Source organism: Centrocercus urophasianus, unplaced genomic scaffold, assembly GCF_019232065.1.
Source record: "Centrocercus urophasianus isolate 14NV4802_14NV808 unplaced genomic scaffold, USGS_Curo_1.0 seq_12, whole genome shotgun sequence".
NCBI lineage: Eukaryota > Metazoa > Chordata > Aves > Galliformes > Phasianidae > Centrocercus > Centrocercus urophasianus.
This window is the reverse complement of record NW_024884364.1, coordinates 24541-44844: the sequence shown is the minus strand read 5'-3', so window position 1 is coordinate 44844 and position 20304 is coordinate 24541. Positions and strand designations below refer to the sequence as shown.

General features: G+C 41.6%; 1 protein-coding gene across 1 annotated transcript in view; it reads right to left on the bottom strand.

Annotated features, from left to right (window-relative positions):
* The window catches only part of PRMT8 (protein arginine methyltransferase 8), a 49063-nt gene that overhangs the window by 19577 nt on the left and 9182 nt on the right, over window positions 1-20304 (bottom strand). The window contains exons 2-3 of the mRNA XM_042809596.1: window positions 11713-11898; window positions 9142-9297 (exon numbers count right to left, since the gene is read on the bottom strand). Coding sequence (XP_042665530.1) covers window positions 9142-9297; window positions 11713-11898 — 342 coding nt within the window. The remainder of the gene's footprint in view (window positions 1-9141; window positions 9298-11712; window positions 11899-20304) is intronic.

The following is a 20304-nucleotide window of genomic DNA, read 5'->3' as shown; positions in this document are numbered from 1 at the left end:
CAGAATGGCTGCTTAGGCTGTGGGATATAGGGGTGGAAAGCGTCACAGTGAGCAGGCCAGAAATTTCAAAGCTGGTGTTCATCACTACTCCCCCTGCCCTCAGGCAAAGGATTTATGCTGCAGTCCAGCACAATCAGGGAAATGCAGTGGTTAATGTGTAGAATCTCATGGCCAAATAAAAATTTCATTCCCATAAATACAGTTTATAGACTTCAGTGGAAGAACTCCAAACTTACGCAAGAGTATTAGGTATGAAAGAGGCAATCTGTGAGGACGTGTTTGAAAGTCCAGACCTAGTTTTCAATAGGGATAAGAGATCTCATCTTACAACAAACACCTGCCATACTGGTATGGCACACTAGTGTCTATACTAAGTCCCCTGGTGGCCTCAGAGGCCACTGTCCAACAGGCCGCCCAGTTAGTAGCCAATCAGAGGGAAACAGTGCCTGAGGGCCAGACACAATATTGGGATGTTGGAAGGGTCTGAGGTCTTACCCATAGCTAAAACTAGGAGGCCTGCACAATAGACATCACGACTGGGACTCATGCGAATAACCTCAAAACAGACAGTTCAATGGTTTAATCCAGGATGGAGTTTAATTTGCAAAAATTGATCACCAGCTCAATCATGTTCTCCTCCAGCTATGGAAGCAGCTGGAGGAAAATAAAAAATTTCAAAACACCCCCAGAAAAGTAGGGTAAGAATTATTGAAGATGTTTTAATGGGAGCATGGAACCTAAAGATTTTGTAGTTCCTAAAAAAAGGAAAAGGCCTCCTGAAATGACTTGGGTGATTATGCCCAAGCCACATGAGAAAAAAAAATTGGTGATTGTGCAACTACTTGCATGGTGGGGAAGGTCAGCCCCCCTGCAACTAGGGCACCCAGACAGGACCAGATGCCCTATGTAGAATTGGCTGTCTTTTGGTCCCAGAAAAATATACAAAGAGTGGTGGCATTAGTGGACACAGGCACAGAAACCTCAATTATTTATGGTGATCTGACTAAATTTCAGGGAGATGGAGTGATTGGTGGGTTTGGGGGCAGACCATCCCTGTAACCCAGACATGGTTGAAGTTTACGAGTTGGGTGTCTCCCGTCCTGGGAGTATAAGGCATCTATTTCTCCAGTCCTAGAATAAATAATGGGCATACACATATTATGGGATCTGACTCTCCACTGACTGTGGAAGAGTTCAGACTGAGAGAGAGATGTATTAGTATCCAGGTGGTACAGGAGATATTAAGAGGCCATGTGAAACATGAGCCTATCTGCCTGCCAGAGCTGTGCTGGATTACTAATACAAAAAAGAGTAGACTCCTGGGACAGCAAGAGGAAATCTCAAGAATGGTGCAAGAACTAGAAGAAGAATTAGAAAAAGTGTGAATCAAGACTTGCACATAGCCTACGTAATTCCTCTATATGGCTGATATGGAAGTCATACAGCATGACAGCATGACATGGAGAATGAGAGTGGATTACAGAGAATTCAGTAAGGTCACACCACTTGTGCATGCAGCCATACCCAATACCGCATCTCTCATGAACACATTCAGTAGGAAGATAGAAACCTATGATTGTGTCCTATATTTGGCAAATGCATTCCTTAGTATTCCCATCCATGAAGAATTGTAAGATCAGTTTGCATCCACGTGGGGAGGCAGGCAGTGACCTTTCAGGTCCTGCCATCCTTTCAGGTCACGTACATTCACCTACATATTGTCATAACCTAGTGGTACATGACCTCGCCAATTAGAATAATCCTAATAACATCAAACTGTACCACTATACTGATGATCTCATGCTGATTTCTGACTCACTGGAGGCATTATGAAAGGCAGTAAGATTTGCTGACTACCTATCTACAAGAGAAAAGGTGGGCTATAAACCCACAGAAGGTGCAGAGACCAGGCCTGTTTGTGAAATTCCTGGGTGTAGTTTGATTGGGAAGGATCAAAGTACAGCCCAGTGCAATAATAGACAGGGATCATGTGTTCCCAGTCCCTACCACACCAAAAGCAGCTGCTAGAATTTTTGGGTGTATTGGGAGACTGTCATTCCTTTATACCCTGGAGTATAAAGGGGATGCCGGCGATGCTGCTGTTCTAGGGGATCCTACATCCTCTATAAAGGCGGTGAGACGGAAAGCAACGCACACAGCCTGGGAAATAAACAGCACAAGTTGGAAACTGTGATGCGCTTGGAAAGTTATGACCTTGTTGCTATCACGGAAACATGGTGGGATGACTCCCATACCTGGAATACCACTACTGAGGGATATCGGCTCTTTAGAAGGGATTGGCAAGGTAGGAAGGGTGGGGGAGTTGCCCTCTATGTCAGAGAGTGGATAGACTGTGAGGAGCTTCCTCTGAGAAATGGTCAGGAACAGGTGGAGAGCCTGTGAGTTAGAATTAGGGATGGGTCTAACAAAGGTCAGCTGGTGATAGCAGTATATACTACAGGTCACCTGATCAAGGGGAGACTGTTGAGGAGGCTTTCTTGCTTCCAGTGCAGGGGGCTTTGTGCTCGTGGGCTCTTGTTCTGATGGGGGACTTCAACCATCCGGATATCTCTTGGAAAGACCACACGGTGAGCTGCAGGAGGTCCAGGAGGCTCCTGGAATGCATTGATGATAACTTTCTGGTCCAGGTATTGGACAGACCGACCAGAGGTGAAGCGTTGCTGGACCTGCTGCTCACCAATGCAGAGGAATTCATTGCGGGTGGTAAGGTTGGAGGCAGCCTGGGCTGCAGTGACCACGCCCTGGTTGAGTTTGTGATCTCGATGGATGTGGACCTGGCAAAGACTGGTGTCAGGACCCTGAACTTTGGTAGGGCGAACTTTAAGCTGTTCAATGGGCTGTTGGCCAAGATCCCCTGGGATGCTGTCTTTAAAAACAAAGATGTTGAGGAGAGCTGTCTACTCTTCAAGGATGCCTTCCTGAGAGCACAAGAGCTCTCCGTCCCTCTGAATAAGAAAGTGGACAGAGGAGATAGGAAGCCAGCGTGGCTCGGCAAGGACCTGCTGGCATGCTGAGGGCGAAGAAGGTGCATACAAGCTCTGGAAACATGGGCGTGTCACCTGGGAAAAATACAGGGATGCCGTCCGGATTTGCAGACGTGGGATCAGGAAAGCCAAGGTGCAGGCAGAACTGAACTTGGCAAGGGACATGAAAAACAGCAGGAAGACTTTCTACAGGCACATTGGCCAGAAGAGACAGGTCAAAGCGAGTGTACCTCCTTTGGTAAATGTAAAAGGAGGTAAATGTAAAAGGCTTCAATGGACGAAGAGAAGGCTGAGGTACTGATTGAGTTCTCTGCCTCAGTCTTCATTGGCGGCCAGAATTCCAGTACTTCTCATGTCCCTGACCCCTGCATCCATAAACCATAGGTAGAGACCGGGGCAGTAAATCCTCCCCCACCGTGAGGACAGAGCAGGTCCGAGACTGCCTCATGAGACTGAATGTGTACAAGCCTATGGGACCGGACTGCATGCATCCCAGGGTTCTCAAGGAGCTGGCTGAGGTGGTTGCCAAGCCGCTCTCCATCATATTTGAAAAGTCGTGGCTGTCAGGTGAGGTCCCGGATGACTGGAGGAAGGGTCACGTCACTCCCATTTACAAGAAGGGGAGCAAGGAGGACACGGGGAACTACAGGCCGGTGAGTCTCACCTCTGTGTCTGGGAGAAAAAGCTTAACATGAGCCAGCAGTGTGCCCTTGCAGCTCGGAAAGCAAATGGCATCGTGGGCTCTGTCAGAAGAGGGGTGGCCAGCAGTGAAAGGGAGGTAATTGTCCCCCTCTACTCTGCTCTTGTGAGGCCCCATCTGGAGTACTGTGTCCAGATCTGGAGCCCCCAGTACAAGAAAGACAGGGAGCTGTTGGAGAGGGTCCAAAGGAGAGCCACGAAGATGATCAGGGGACTGGAGCATCTCCGCTACGAAGACAGGCTGAGGGAGCTGGTCTTGTTCAGCCTGGAGAAAAGAAGAAGGCTGTGAGGAGACTTCATTGCAGCCCTTCAGTACCGAAACAGAGCCTATAAACAGGAGGGGAATCAACTCTTTGAAAAGGTAAATAACAGCAGAACAAGGGGAAATGTTCTGTTGTTGAAGTTGAGGGAGGGAAGATTTAGGTTGGATGTCAGGGGCAAGCTCTTTACAGAGAGAGTGGTGAGGTGCTGGAACAGGCTGCCCAGAGAGGTTGTTGATGTCCCATCCCCAGAGGTGTTAAAGGCCAAGTTGGATGGGGCCCTGGGCAGCCTGGTCTGGTATTAAATGGGGAGGTTGGTGGCCCTGCATGTGGCAGGGGGGGTTGGAGATTCATGATGTTTGAGGTCCCTTCCAACCCTGGCCATTCTGTGATTCTGTGTGATTCTGTGATTCTGTGACTTTATACTGACTCTCAAAGAAAGGCCAAATATGAGATTGGTGGGAAAAAAAAAACAGAATGAGAGTCCTTCCAGCAAGCAAAAACAAGCTGTTAAACAGGCCCAGGCGCTGGGTATATTTGATCCTACCCTCCTGCCGAGGGTAAAAGCTGCTGGTAGGTCCAGTATCCCCTGTCTTGTTTGTCGTTCCAATCTGTCACCTCAGAGTTGGAAACCAGCTTGCCTTCTTCCAATTGCAAGGATTTAAGCCTGTGTCAGTGCACAATACTACTTTCACTATGAATCAGGTGTTGTGAGTCAAACCTACTGATCAGGTTTGTTTGTGATTACACTTGGTCTCTATTACTGCTTCTTTTCTTTTTATCCCCTGTTGTATAGGGAAAGGTCTCTGGCCAGACACCCTCAGAGGGAGCCATCACTTTCCTTTTACATAGCCTTACAATTAGAAGTCTTGTCCGTACCTACAACCACTTTTATTTATTCAGTTTTTCTGTCTGCATTCCCATCTGTCTGCGTTCCCATCTGGTGTTTTCAGTTTCATTTTTTTACTTGTTTTGGATGATTCTTAAGGAAAAAAAACAAACAAACAAACTTGGGTTTGGCTTTCCAAACTTTCTAGAGAAAAAAGGTCAATACAACCAAAAATTCTGTTTTATGAGCGACCACAAGTTTTTTAAAAAAAAATTAAAAAAGAAAAAAAAAAAAAGGAAACACAGAACAAGAATATGCTTAATTGTGTAGGTGAAGAAAGAGGAAACTAGATTCTTTGCCAGACTTTTCCCCTATTCTCTTTCAATTCAGTAATCTGCTTAGATTTGTCCAATTTTATAAAGCACTTGGATTTCGTGAAAGCTGTGTGTTCCAATAAATAAAACCTCAATTTCTACAGCTGTGTTTAGTTTGTTGCATGTATATTCACTCATACTTTCATTATGCTTCTCAGACATCATCTTAATGCTGTATCTCCTCTTACGAGATATTTTTTATTTTTTTATGCAGTCACTACTGTCATTGTAAATATCATTCATAGAATGGCCTGGGTTGAAAAGGACCACAGTGATCACCTAGTTTCAACCCCCATGCTATGTGCAGGGTCACCAACCTCTAGACCAGGCTGCCCAGAGGCACATCCAGCCTGGCCTTGAATGCCTCCAGCGATGGGGCATCCACAACCTTCTTGGGCAACCTGTTCCAGTGCATCACCACCCCCTGTGTTAAAAAACTTCCTCCTAATAGCTAACCTAAACCTCCCCTGTCTCAGTTTAATACCACTCACCCTTGTCTTATCACTATCCATTCTTATAAGCAGCCCTTCCCCTTCCTGTCTGTGTGCTCCCTTCAAGTACTGGAAGGCTGCAATGAGGTCTCCCCACACCCTTCTTTTTTCCAAGCTAAACAAGCCCAGTTCCCTCAATCTTTCCTCATAGGAGAGGTGCTGAGGCCCTCTGATCCTCTTAGTGGCCCTCCTCTGGACCCACTCTAAGAGCTCCACGTCCTCCCTGTACTGGTGGCCCCAGGCCTTGACACAGTACTCCAGGTGGGGCTCACAGGAGCTGAATAGAGGGGGACAACCACCTCCCTCTCCCTTTCTTTTTGGCCACCCTTTTTTTTAATGCAGCCCAGAACATAATTGGCCTTCCGGGCTGCAAGCGCACTCTGCTGGCTCATGTCCAGCTTCTCATCCACCAGTATCCCCAAGTCCTTCTTCACAGGGCTGCTCTCAAGGAGATCTTCCCCCGATTTGTATAAATACCTGGGGTTGCCCCAACCCAAGTGCAGCATTCTGCACTTGGCCTTATTGAACCTCATTATGTTTTCATGGACCCACTTCTCCAGCCTGTCCAGGTCCCTCTGGATGTCTTCCCTTCCCTCCAGTGTATCAACCACACCACTCAGCTTGGTGTCATCTGCAAACTTGCTGAGAGTGCACTCAATGCCATCATCTATGTCATTGATTAAGATGTTGAAAGCACTGGACCCAAGTCCGACCCTTGAGGGACATCGCTTGTAACCGGCCTCCATCCTGACTCAGAACCATTGATCACAACCCTTTGGCTGTGTCCAGCCAGCCTAATCCATTGAACAGTCCATCCTTTAAATCCATACCTCTCCAGTTTAGAGAGAAGGATGTAGTGAGGGACCCTGTCATAAGTTTTGTAGAAATCCAGGTAGATGACATCCATCGCCTTTCCCCCCTCCACCAAAGCCATCACTCCATCATAGAAGGCCACCAGATTGGTCAGGCAAGATCTGCCCTTGGTGAAGCCATGCTGGCTCTCTCAAATCACCCCTTTATCTTGTACGTGCCTTAACATAGCTTCTAAGAGGATCTGCTCCATGATCTTCCCAGGCACAGAGATGAGGTTAACCGGCCTGTATTTCCCTGTGTCTTTCTTTCTCCCTTTCTTAAAAATGGGAGTAATGTTTCCCTTTTTCCGGGGACTTAATCTGGACTTCGTCTGGATAGCCATGATTTTTCAAATATGATGAAGAGTTACTTAGCAACCACATCAGCCATCACTTTCAGAACCCTAGATGGATATCATCCAGCCCCATGGACTTATACACGTTCAATTTCACAAGGAGGAGGGCTTGGACTTGTTCCACTGTTACAGTGGGATAGAAACCACTCCCCACACCCTCACCTAGAGGCTCATGGTCCTGGCAAACATGGGAAACCTGATCACCCATGAAGACTGAAGCAGAGCACTCATTGAGTACCTCAGCTTTTGCTATGTCTGAGGAAGCCAGCTCCCCGTTACCTTTCATCAGAGGGGGGATGCTCTCCTTAGCCTGTCTCTTCCTACCTGTGTACCTTTACAACGCCTTCTTGTTATCTTTTACATCCACCGCCAAGTTCAGCTCCATCTGCGCCTTGACATTCCTAATCCTATCTCTACACACACAGACAACAGCCCTGTATTCCTCTCAGACTACACAACCCTGCTTCCATTTTCTGTACATTTCCCTCTTATCCCTTAGTTTGAACTGCAGGTCCTTACGCAGCCATGAGCCATATATATATATATATATGTATCTATATATCTCCATAATATACAAAGGAAATATCCTCATATTTCTATTTGCTCCCTGGGCTGGATCCTCACCACTGCTTTTTTTTTAATATAAATCAGATAATGTCTACCATGTGTCTTGATATTACGTGTCAGTTTAACTCATTAACTATACAATGTCGTTTGTGTGAATGTTCAATGAAATTGATTTGAAATTGGTCTGAATTTTATATGACTAAATGCAATGGATAAGACAAGGTTTTCAAGGGATAATTGAATATATTTTTCCATCCACTTCCCACTGACAAGCATAAACAGGCCTTCCCATCATATGTTTATACACCTTCCAGCAGCTCCCTAGTTGGGATCTACTGTGATATCTTTGTTATCTTCCATGATGGCTAGGGTTTTGGAGCACATGAAGAAAGAACAGCTGAGGAGACAAGTTCTGTTTCTTCTATAGAAGGCAAACCTGAGGGGTCATCCAATAGTTATCTTCAACTATCTAAAAAGGACTTGCTGAGAAAAAAATGTCAAACATTTTTCAGAACTGAACATTGACAGAACAAAAGGCAGCAGTTATGACCTGTGGCAAGGGAAATTTCCCCTAACTGTAGCAATAGAGTAAGTGCTGAGAGAGAATTTAGAGTCTCCATCCATAGATGTTCTTGAAACTAAGCTGCACAAGGACTTGAGCAACTTGATACAGCTTCATATTTAACTCTGCTTTGAGCAGGAGGTTGGATAAGAGAATTCCAAAACTAAATATTTCTGAATCGATGACTCTATGATTTGCACATCCTGGAGACCCTGAAATGATTTTAGCAGTTTGGCTGAGTAGCAAAGAACATCCAACAGTGGTTTAGAGGGAACAAGAAGAAACAGATAGGACTATGGATGAATTCGAACCTGAAGACGGGAAAAGGGGATAAAAATAATGATTTCGGTATCACGGTAGCCAGAGAACCAACACTCTGCATTTGTCAACAGTGCCCATAACACACTGAAAAATCAAATCTAACTTTAGAGAAGGAACAGTAACAACTCAGTTCTGTGTAATAATTCCTGTCAAACATTTGCTTTTAATAGGAACACTCACAGTTTCCAGTGGAAATCTTTGCTAAAAGGACCATAGAGTTAAATTTGAATTTGAAAGTGATTTCCACTTCCATGGTTCTGAAATGTCTGCTTTTCCAGCACAAATACAACTCTGTAGCTTGATAGGTGACAAGTTCATGGTGACGTAGCTCTTGTGACAAGAATATTAAAGCTAAGTTCCTTTGAGTGCTAAGTTTTCCTGGCTTCTCAGCTCTAGTGCTGAACAGTCTGTGGTTGAGCTGACACTTCAGTGAGCTTTATAAATGCTTGAACTCGAAAGAAATTCGAAGGAAACCAAAAGAAACCAGTGAAAAGTATTTTATTTTTTTTTTACTGGTTGAATTGTCTGGCAGTGAATTGTCTTGGAAATATGGGTATGTAGCAGATAATTGAAGATTCACTTTCCCTCCCTTCCCCCAATGTACACAAAAATAGCAAGCACTATTTCTTGATTTTAAAAGCGTATACTACTGTAAGTCCTAGAAAACTTCAGACCTCCACTGAAGACTCTGTAATTCAAAGCTTGAAAGGGAGAATTACAAACCAAAACAAGCAAGAAATAGAAATCAGTGCAAATCCATTTTGCTTGCTTCTCTCTCAGGCATAATTTGCAAACAAACTATGAATATGAGGGAAAGTATTCTTACCCCATATACCTTCTTGGCTCCTGCCTTTGCAGCAAACATGGAGAGGATTCCTGTGCCACTTCCAACATCAAGGACAATCTTATCTTTAAAAACATGCTTGTTGTGATACATTGAGTTTCTGTAAGTTAATGTACGCACTTCATCCTTTAACATTTCCTGTGGTGAAAAGAAAGCATAATGTTATTATTTAAGTGCTTATTTATATTCAACATTGCTGCTGAATTAATTACCTTATTGTAATTTAAGAATTATTAGCAACCCAAAGAGTTTTCCAAGTACTTTGGAGTGCGTGCATCAAAGCTGTTTTAAAAGGCAATCAACTTAGGAGTGAATTATTAAGAATAAGCATGATGTCTTTCATACAATTTTATTTCTATAAATATTGTATCACTCTTACAAATGGCAAACAGAACTTAATCTGATCACAGCAGTGATATGAGTGTAGACAGAAGCAATAAAGAAAAACAAACTTTTTCCTATGTTGTGAACAGCCTAGAACCTCAACTTTCTCCTTGAGCACAAGAGAATAATTCCATAAAACATTATAAGAAGGCACGAGCCTTGCAGAAAAAGGTGAAGCTAGTCTACAGTAGAGCTTGGAAATAGTGTTCTGTTTTTGGAGCTCTGTTTCTACTCCTTTGTTCACTCGTTCATTCATAGGACCAGATTTGAATTAGAATGAATAGACTGGAACAACAGTACTCTGGGATGAATCCCAACAGGCATGATAAGTTTAAGAACAATCCACTGATAAAATAAGTTCCTTACAGTTTTGGTGTTCCGGAACAGAAAGTTGCTGCTTCCACAGTCATGATCCACCATATCACAGGACAAGGCCTATCATTAATACTAAAGAAAGACATTTTCTGCCTTTTCATTATCACCATTTTTCAGGTGACCAGCTTCATCCAGTAATAATCCAATATTTTCTTTTGAGCTCCTCTTACTATTAACATACTTTTTTATTATCTGAAACATTGCCGGTTAGTTTTAACTCTGGCTGAGCTTTGGCCTTTCCTGTACTCTTCCAGCAAATGTGAACTGCAACTCTGTAATCTTCATGTGTGGCCTTATTTTGCTTAGAGATGTTTGTTTTTGGCTTGAGGAGTTCTCTCTTCAACAAAACTGATCTTAAGCCTCATTGACTTGACTTATAGCACACTGTGATTGCCTGCTCCCCCGTTTTTAAAAGATTGTCCTTAGAAAGGGATCAGCTCACCCTAAGCCATCAAAAGCAAATTCCCACAGAACTCTACTCACTCACTCCCTGAGTATTTTGAAGTTTTCTCTCTTAAAATCCAGAGTAACAACTCTGCTCATCATTTTTGTCATTTCACCAAAAATTTTAGACTCAATCGTTTTGTTGTTGCATTTGACTGAACTGTATTGTATTATCTATCCAAAGGTCTTCTCTGTTCACAAACAGTGAGTCTAGGAGGACACCTTTCCTGGCTGGTTCACTAAATACTTGTGAGAAAAAGTTATCTTCAAAGTACTTCAGGAATTTCTCAGCAGTGCAGTATTCCTGAACAAAATTGGAATCTTCTGGAAGAGCAAGGGCAACCAATCCACAGATTTCTCCTAATTGAATAAAATAACCAATCAGTACTATCATCCTGGTTGAATGAACAATAATTCAATAAATCCCGCGTGACATCATCTTATTTACTATCCATACCCCTCTCAACCACATCATCTCTTAACTAGAAATTAAAAGAGACCTCTAGAAGTCCTCTAGTTTATTTGTCTGGTTGAGGCTGAATAACCTAGAACAGATTTCTCAGAGCCTCATTCAGTCAATTTTTGAAAATGCCTAAGGATGGACACTCCACAACCAGCATTTGACTAACCTCACAGTGATGATTTTTACCAGTTAAGTTTGTTGGTAACAGGACTGCCTGTTGCCTCTTGTGCTTTAATTACTAGAGTAGTGGAAATAGTTATGTGATTGTGAAAAATGCTACTGTATGTTATATTGTAGCTTTTTACAGGCTAGTCTTTAAGTTTCCTTCCTCTTGAGTCATGTAATTTATTAGTGATTTCTTTAGACTTCATCCACAGACAACTTTTTGCTTGTAAACGTGAATTTTCTAGATGCTATTGGGCTATATGTTCCTATTAATGCAACCTGCACATTCAAATAACACGTCAGGAGTAAAAAAAATCACTTGGCTTCGTATGTCAGTTAAGTAACTTTCCTGCCATTATCTGTAATCAAATACTCAAGAGAACAAAAGACCTATGTTAACAATGAGGTAGTTTCCATTTGTGATCAGGTTAGTTTCCAGTCCTCGTAAACATACTAAATTAATGTGCTCAGATAAGATCACCATTGTACAAATAGCTAATAGAAGCTCTGTGGAGATCTTGTTTAAAGATTCGAGTGGGACAGACGGTTGAGTATGGATCTCTGGAGAAGTGGCACCTGACCAGTTCATTCACCGTTTTGAAGAAAAGCTGAGAAACAACAATCATTAGGAAGTGGGAAGGGATAAATGATAAATCACAGACAACTTTGTGGGTCTTTTTTGTTTTTCTAAAATAATTACTGAGATAAAAAATAAATATTACCTCATGAATTCCAAAGTGCGCATAGGAATCAAAGTAATAATCTCTGGATGTCATCTCTTCTGGACTGAGGAGCTTTGCCATTTTGCCTCGGCCTGGACAGCCTGGTTGCAATGGGACATGCACGACAGACTGAACTGGCTTTGGAACGACAGTAGGCTGAGGAGTCTGGGATGGGACAGAGCAAACCTAGAAGAATACAGAGTGTTGTTTGTTAAGGTACATCATTAAAAGAGGGTATTTCTCTCAATGCCTAGTGTAGTGATATTGTAACTAGCTAAGAGGCAGTAGCACCAAAGACACCTGGGCTATCATAAGAGAAATCTAAGAAAATGGATTCTTTCTATTCTGAGCTCTTATTTGCTCTGTCTTGAAAATTTTCCTTAATGGCATTTTCTTTGTTGTTGCAGATAACCTTCATCAGCACAAAGTCACTGGAAAATACTGGCGTTGACTGAAGTGAGTGACTCCAAACATGCTCAAAATAACATTGACACACAACAGTTAAGAGCCAGCTTTTCTCCCTTAGGGTCACACTTTTCTAGCAAATGACCACAGCCTTGTGAGAGGCAAGTTGTCGTAACTAAATAGTTCCCCACAATGAAGGGGTTTTTAGCCCTGTGTTGCTGACGTGAAAGGCAGGATTCATAATAAATTCTTAATTGTAAGGTGACGTATCTGGCTCTATAAATGAGGCAGGCCTGAGAAAGTTTGAAATATCTGAAAATCCCTATCACTCTCTAAAAATCTATCAGCATGTTCAGAAAGCAGCGTTAGGAGCTATGTGGAATATATTACTGTACTGGATGTGAGTGGGATGGAGTTAACTTTCCCCACACCTGCCCATATACTGCCATGCTTTCCTCTTTTATGTAGAATAGCTTTGATACAGTACTAATGTTTTGGCTATTGCTGAGCAGCATCAAGACTGTCTCTCTAAATTCCCATTCACCAAAGGCGAGAGATAGGCAGGAGACAGGGAGAGAACTTGGTCTGTACAGCTCACCTAAAACTAGGGAGATATTATATGACATCATCCTCTTCGAAAAGAAGAAGGAAAGAGGGGGAAAGGGAGATTCTCACTGTGAAAGTGTTTACCCTTCTGACCAACCACTACAAACACCAAGGCTCTCTTTCACAAGACATGACTGAATATCAATTGATGTTGGGAAATAGTTTTTTTCCACAGGACCTTTTTTTTTTTCCCCTCCCATTTAACTACTCCTTTTCTAAAAACTTGATTTTTTTCTTCTTTTCATTGTATTTTATCACTCACTTTCTGAGACAGGGGAAGTGAGAGAGAAGCATGTTATTTAGTTAAACATGCTGTTAGTTGCTAAAGAATCACAGTTACCTCTTAATTTCTTTCACTATTTTAGAGAGTCATGTGGTACCAACATGCTCTGGACTACTGCATTTTGTTTCTCCTTGGTATCACACTTTCAACAGAAAACTTTCAAAAGAGCCAGAATTGTCACACTACCTTGACTCAGATCTGACAGCTGCAGTCACTAAATCAAAAGACAGAAAGTTTCACAAACAATTAAAATGAAACGATAATAGTCAAGTCTATGAGTGCATCTCCATCTTTCATCCTTAACATGAAAATTATGAAAACTTAGATGGAAGAAAAAATTAGAGCTTCACACGTGCACTAAGTGATTTGCAAATAATGGCTAAACAACTTCAGGTATTGAGAAAGACAATCCCACTTAAACTTTCTTTTCTACTTTCTTCTGATTTTCAAACTCAGAAGTTTACCAGTGGGGACCAGATTTGCCTCAGCCTCTCCAAGGCAATTTTTAAAAAATTGCCCTATATTCTATGATAATGTAAGACATCATTCTCTTGTACTCTCTATGAATAGCATCAATTAGCCTAGTTTAGTTTACTTCTATATATATAAAAACAAACCCACACTTTTTCCCAGTTCCTTTGAAGATTTAAGTGTGTCGATTTCTGATGGTTTCTTTGGTCGGTTTGGGAGAAAGGAATACAAGTACTTCATGTTCCTGTAACACCTTTTGTACCAGAAGATCCAGGAGTGTCTTCTTTTCTATGTCTAAGTTTTTACTCCATCTCATTGACTTCACTCTTGTAAAGAATATAGTAGTTGCCAAATTATATTTTCATTTTTATCTTACCTAGTTCTGTCAAGATGTCTTCCAAAATTCAATCCTGATACTTTTACTTACTTACTTTTATAATCTAATATTTTTCTCCACCAGTGTACACGTTACTGAATCTTTATTGAATTTTTTATTGAATCATTTACTTGCCCTGCAGTCCTTTCTGAAATTTTCTGCTGAATTACAAAGATTTCAACAGTAGATGTTCCACACTGCATTTTAATTTAATACGGACTCTATAAGGTCTTACGCTTTTCTCCTAAATATTATTCTCTGCATCTTCTTATAAGCACAAAACGTAATTTTAATGTTCACATAATTTTCTACTGTGTTAACTCTTTTAGGCGAGAAAGACACCAGATACATCACAGGCACCTGCACAAGAGCAATCTACTGGAGATTAAGGGGTACTACTGAGCACTGAGTATGCCTACTGCCAACGTATGGACTGGATGGGAAGACACTGAGTTACTTTGAAAAGTGTCTGAATGGCTGGGCCCAGAAAGTATTGGTCAGCGGCATAAATTCTAGTCAGAGGCCAGTAACTAACAAAGTTCCCAAGGTGGGAAGAGTACTGTTTAACATCTTCAATAACGATGTAGAAAACATGACTGAGTACACGCTCAGTAAAACTGTTGGTGATGCAAAAACAGGGAGTGGCAGACAAACTTTAATCCAGAGGGACCTTGACCGGCTGGAAAAATGGGCTGACAGTCATCTTATAAAGCCAGTTTGAAGCCCAGACTCTGGGAAGGAACAAATCCAGAAACACTGGGGGCTGCCTGGCTGGAAAGTAGGTTGGCAGAAAACGATCTGGGGGTCCTGAAAAACACCATGCTGAGCATGAATCCGCAATGTGCACTTACTGCAAAGAAAGCCATTAGGATCCTGGGCTGCATTAGGCAAACTATTGCCAGAGGGTCAAGGTAGATGATACCTTCTTTTCAGCAATGGTTTTGCCTGAGCTGAAGTGCTGTATACAGCACTTCTGGGTGCCTCAGTTCAAGAGAGACGAACACACACACTAGAGAGTCCAAGAAAGACATTAGATCCTTCTCCTCCCTCTTCAGATACTGCATGACTTGTCTACTTTTCTACTCCACTTCTTTGTTAACACACAATATCTGTCTATACAGCCTAGAACCTGGTTCTTTACAGATAACAGGAAAAGTTTCCAGTCTCAGGATTTCTACCATAAGGGAATTTGGCCATATATTGATTTAATAATCCTCCAGATGGATAGTGTCTGTACTTCTCTGGTCTTCCTTCCATGCACTATGTGTGAATGATGAAAAGGGAAAATTATTTGTCTTCAGAACTGTTTTTAAATCAATCATGTCTTGAAGTTGCTCCTGTTAAGAATAAATTTGTCTTTTCAGAGACTGAAAGCAGTGTATTTACAGATACGGATGTGCACATATGAATACTTGGCCAGGCCACAGTAGTGACCTCAGTAGAATTTCCTATTGATATTGAAATGCACAGGAACACTGAATCTGGGAATATTTAAAAATTATAGTTGACCATTGAGATTGAGCTTGGGAACACATTTACGAACTCAGGTTTGTTGGATGTCAAGGAAAACAGGACAGGCACAAAGAAAATGATGTAACAGTGAAAGTGCATTTGTAAAAAATCCAAATGTCAAAAAAAATTCTGTACTTTAATACTTTATGCATAATGTATATGTGAAGGTCACAGCATATTACAAATACAACTGTAGTGGAACTGAAGAGAAAATGGTAATGGAAGCATTCATTACTTCAGATTTCCACCAACAGCAACTATAGCCGAGTGTGGCAACAATACTGCGCTCGCCATCAGGAAATTCATACCCACTTCCAGTTTTGTCATTAGCTTGGGTGAAACCCAAGGTTCTACACTTGAAGTAGAGTTATCCCATAGATACAGACTGAGAAACTGACTGCATAGCAATCTTGCATTAGCAGTCCTGACGAAAAGCATTTTGAGTTTACAGGGTGGGGGTTGTGAAGCTAGGTTAAAAATGCTTTATTATGCTTCCTCGCTACATAAGAGAGAAAATGCATAATTAGCTACATTAAATGTAATGTGGTTAAACTGCGTGAAATTACTGATCTCCCTGTGTGATATGATATGATATGATATGATTAAGATCTCCATCTTTGATTCTGTGTCCAGTTCCGAGTCCGCCTGTCTAAAAAGGGAGTTGAATACATTGGAGACTGCACAGTGGACTATTACTAAGATGGTCTGCTATGGTGCAAAACCTCTGAGGAAATCAGGGCTTGTTGGATATGGTGAGGAAGAGGTAAAGCACTCGGTAGTGGTTTATGAGTAGCTGTACGGATTGCTAATAAGATGACAATGTGAAACTCTTCTTGATAATGTCAGATGATGTGAACAGTTGCAGGTCACGCCCTGGGCAGTTCAGATTCACTGTTGGCAAAAGAAGGGTCTCACTGCATAAAAAAGTCTGACCACTTGTGCTTTATACATCAAGGAAAGAGATTTTCTTTCATCTGTCAGTGATATGTGAGTCGCTAAAAAGAAGCACACATGAAAAAAACAAAAAAATTTCCTGCTGATAAAATCCTTCTCCCTAAAATATTTTCTTGGGGGAAAGAAGATAAAATGAAGGTGCTGCTGTGGTGATTTTAGTTGAAGTGGGCAAGAAGGGCCTCAAACATAGACAATTTGGCATAATTTCAAGTACGAAATAAGGGCAGTTATCTGCAGTTAAACTGCATGGACTGGAAATCAAAGGATGAATAAATAAAGGAAAAGAAAATATGAATAAAAAAGCAGATCAGCCGGAGAGCTGGCAGAAGAGAACAGGTAGAGAAAGGGAATGAACGTGTAGTGAAGATCTTTATGGGGAGGCACAAGCTAGGCATGATAGGCAGTGGTAGGTAGGCTGGAGGCACACACTCTGTTTAGTGGTCTCCCAAACCTCTTTTTTTATCCCCACTGTTTTTCTCAGAAATGCCACTATTTCAGATACGGTAGTACAGATACTTCTCATTGCCTGCAATTTGACCATGTTCATTCTGAAGATTCTGAAGTGAAGTCTCTGACACTGTGTATTTTAATATCTGCTTTTATTCCCTCTGACCTTTAGCCTTTGTCATGCACTTCTTTGCTGACTTTTTTTTTTTTTTTTCCCAGTACATCATCTTTTTATTGTCTTCTTCATGAACACTAATAGTTTTCAAGCTTCTCCTGGACATCACTACAGTTTTCAAGCACTAATGTTTAGGTTGAGAGAGGAAGTATTTATCAAAAGCTAAGGCGACCGGACATACTTCATCATGGCCACAAGTCAAAAAAGCAATTATCAGCACCCAGATAACTCAGTGTAAAACTATGGAAACTTAGACATGAAATGAACTCATAATTGCTTATGGCAAATGGAACATCAGGCAACTACCCTGACCCTTGTGGATTCATCACTAGAATTTTCATGCTTTTCTAAGACTCTTCACTTTATATATCAACAGCTATTCTATTGTATCAATCTGTCAAAAAAGGAAAACCGCATTTGAATTTCACCAAAATGTTATGTTACGTTAATATTTTTGGTATTACCTTATTGTTTCATTATGAGTGATAAATTTATAAAAATTTGTAAGTAGGCCATCTAAAAGATTCTGCTGGAAGACAGTTCTGTTCCAAGAATTTCTATAACAGCCACCAAAATTGGTTCTCCGACAGGAGAGCAAGCGTCAGCAGCTGACGTAAAGAGTCAGCAGCTGAACTAGGTGTCTGCTATCTGTTCTTTCAGCCCTACCATTCTGAGACAGGTCTATGGTTGTTCATCTGTTTTACCAGGAGTTTCACAGTATTGTTGCTTGCGTATCAAGGCCAGGTCAGAGGTTGGAAATGAGAGAAGGAAGGTGTGGGAGTGAGCAGGAGAAGTATGCTGTCACACCATGATGGTGTGGCAGCATGGGGGGAGGATTGCATTACTAGCTGTCCTGATCTGCCTGCAACCTGACTGCACTAAGTCTTTCTGTAGATTCACTAGTTATACCTAGCTATAAATGGCTGTAGATCTACTAAGAGAATGGCATCTAAAAACCAGTTGCTAGGTACAACTAGATTAGATTAACCGTGCCAAACAGAGATTGTGTAATAAGGCATTCAAGTCTTAGTACATGGCCAAACCCTGTTACAGTGTTTGTTCTTGCAAACCAACAGTATACGTGCATAAAATCTCTGATCAATGCAGTCTTACGAGGGCAGATGTAAATGCAACGATTATCTAGGTACGGTGACAACTTTCAACAGGAAATAGCAATTCTGAATTGTATAAAGATTGTACTGACTGTACATATTTTCTTTTATATAAAGATGATAATAGTTCTCTAGCAGCTTTTTTTTTTCGATGTAATTAACAGTTCATTTTTCTTTAAGGTGTCTTGGTAATGAACGTCAACATTAACTGCACGCTGTGAAGCACCATTCGTATTTTCCATGGCACTTTTTTGTATAGGGCCTCTTGGCTGCATCAAACACTTGCACACTCTTCAGAGGTACGAAAGCATAATTAAAAAGACACCCTATGTTTTTATAATCTTAAAACACCTCCTCTGTGGGAATTTACAAAAGGCTATTCAGAGCAGAAGCTGCGGAGCAAGATAAATGGCATGAGAAGGGAATACTGATAACAAAGAACACCTCCAGAAGATAAAAAAGAAGAGCCTAGTGAGTTGTGGGAATGTTGTGTGATAATGACCCTGACTGGATGAAGAACATGTGGCTGGGAATAACTTGTGACTTTGATTGGAAAGCATCTGCATGCACGGTTAAGAAGTGTTTGTAGAATGTTTTGTTGACATGTAAAGGGATGTGGGAAAATTACTAGAGGAAACTTGGAAATTGTATAAAAGACATGGAAATGTATAAAAGGAATGTTGGATCTTGCAACAAACAATTTGGATTGTTCACATCTGACCTCATGCCTCAGATGTAGAACATCCCTAGTGGCCTCATTGGAGATCAGAGTTTCTCTTAAAAGCACTGTTAGTCACAGCTCTGCTAAAGGGACTGGAAGTTGTAAGAGTGTGGAAGAGTGAAATAACAGCAGAGAACTACTATTTTGACCAAAAAGATGAAATCTGGTAAGCGATTCCTGTTCCTACCTACCTACTTCTTCTGTTGATCTCAAATGATGGGGAAAAGTAAAACCAGAAAATAGCTCAAGTGTCATTTTTAAAATACGGATCAATCTGAATAGGGAAATCAAACACAAACTGTAAACAAAATTGGAAGATAATGCCTCCTATCTTTTATGTTGGTCAGGGACCATTAGAGGTGCATGTTGGTGGTATGGCAGTAGAGGTTGAACCTTCCTGCCAATACTCAGCTAAATTCTGTTGCTGTGTGTTGATGGCAGCAGAGAGGTAGTCTGATAAAATGGCATCTGACGTGCAAGCGCACATGAAGCACAGGCATGTAAATGATGTCCTCCATGTGGAAAAAATTGCACTCACTGACATTCATTGATGCTTGCTGAATGTTTATGGAGAACAATGGTGGATGTTAGTGCAGTGAAACAGTGTATGGTGCGTTTCAGCAGTGGTTACAGGGGGTCACCTCTGCTGGTGTAGATTTTTACAAGTGAGGCATGCACTGTTTATTGCTGGCAAAAATGCGTAGCTAATGGTGGTGGTGACTACGTAGAAAACTACGTAGGATTTTGTTGCTGAGAATTTTCTGCCAAGTTATAGTGTTGCACTCTTTGTGTACGTTGCTGTTTCTGTGGAAATAAATACGAAGCATTATTTTGGGAGCAACCTACATACATTCAGTGCATTCCACTCTTTTTGTTTTTTAATTTTTTTTTTTTTTTTTTTTTTTTTACCTCCCCCCATCAAATTATTTTTTGATCTGGTAAATCAAAGGAATTTGGTACTAAAGAACACAGTTCCTGGATCTTCTTGCGCATTCGGGTGTGTGTAACACAGCGCTTTTCTTTCCATAGAAAGCTTTTCTTTTGCCTCTTTCAAAATACATATTTTTCAATGAGTTTAAATAGGGGGAAGTGTCAGGCCATGCATTTTGGGCAACCCTACAAGACTGGGGGGGGAGTGGCTGGAAAGTTGCCTGACAGAAAGTGACCTTGGTGTACTGATAGGCAGTCGGCTGAATATGGATGTGAATATGAGCTGAATATGAGCCAGCAGTATGCCCAGGTGACCAAAAAGGCCAAAGGCATCCTGGCTTGTATCAGGAATGGAGTGGTGAACAGGACTAGGGAAGTAATCCTGTCCCTGTACTTGGCACTGGTGAGGTCTCACCTCAAGTACTGTGTTCAGTTTTGGGCACCTCAGTACAGAAGGGTGTTGAGGTTTTGTGAATTTTTGTTGTCAGTATTCCACATCAGAGTATCATGTAAACCAGTGGGAGTTCAAGAGTTAATGTTCTGGATCCATTTACTGCCTTTTGTGGGCATTTTGAGTATTCTGATGGGGGGGGGGGGGGG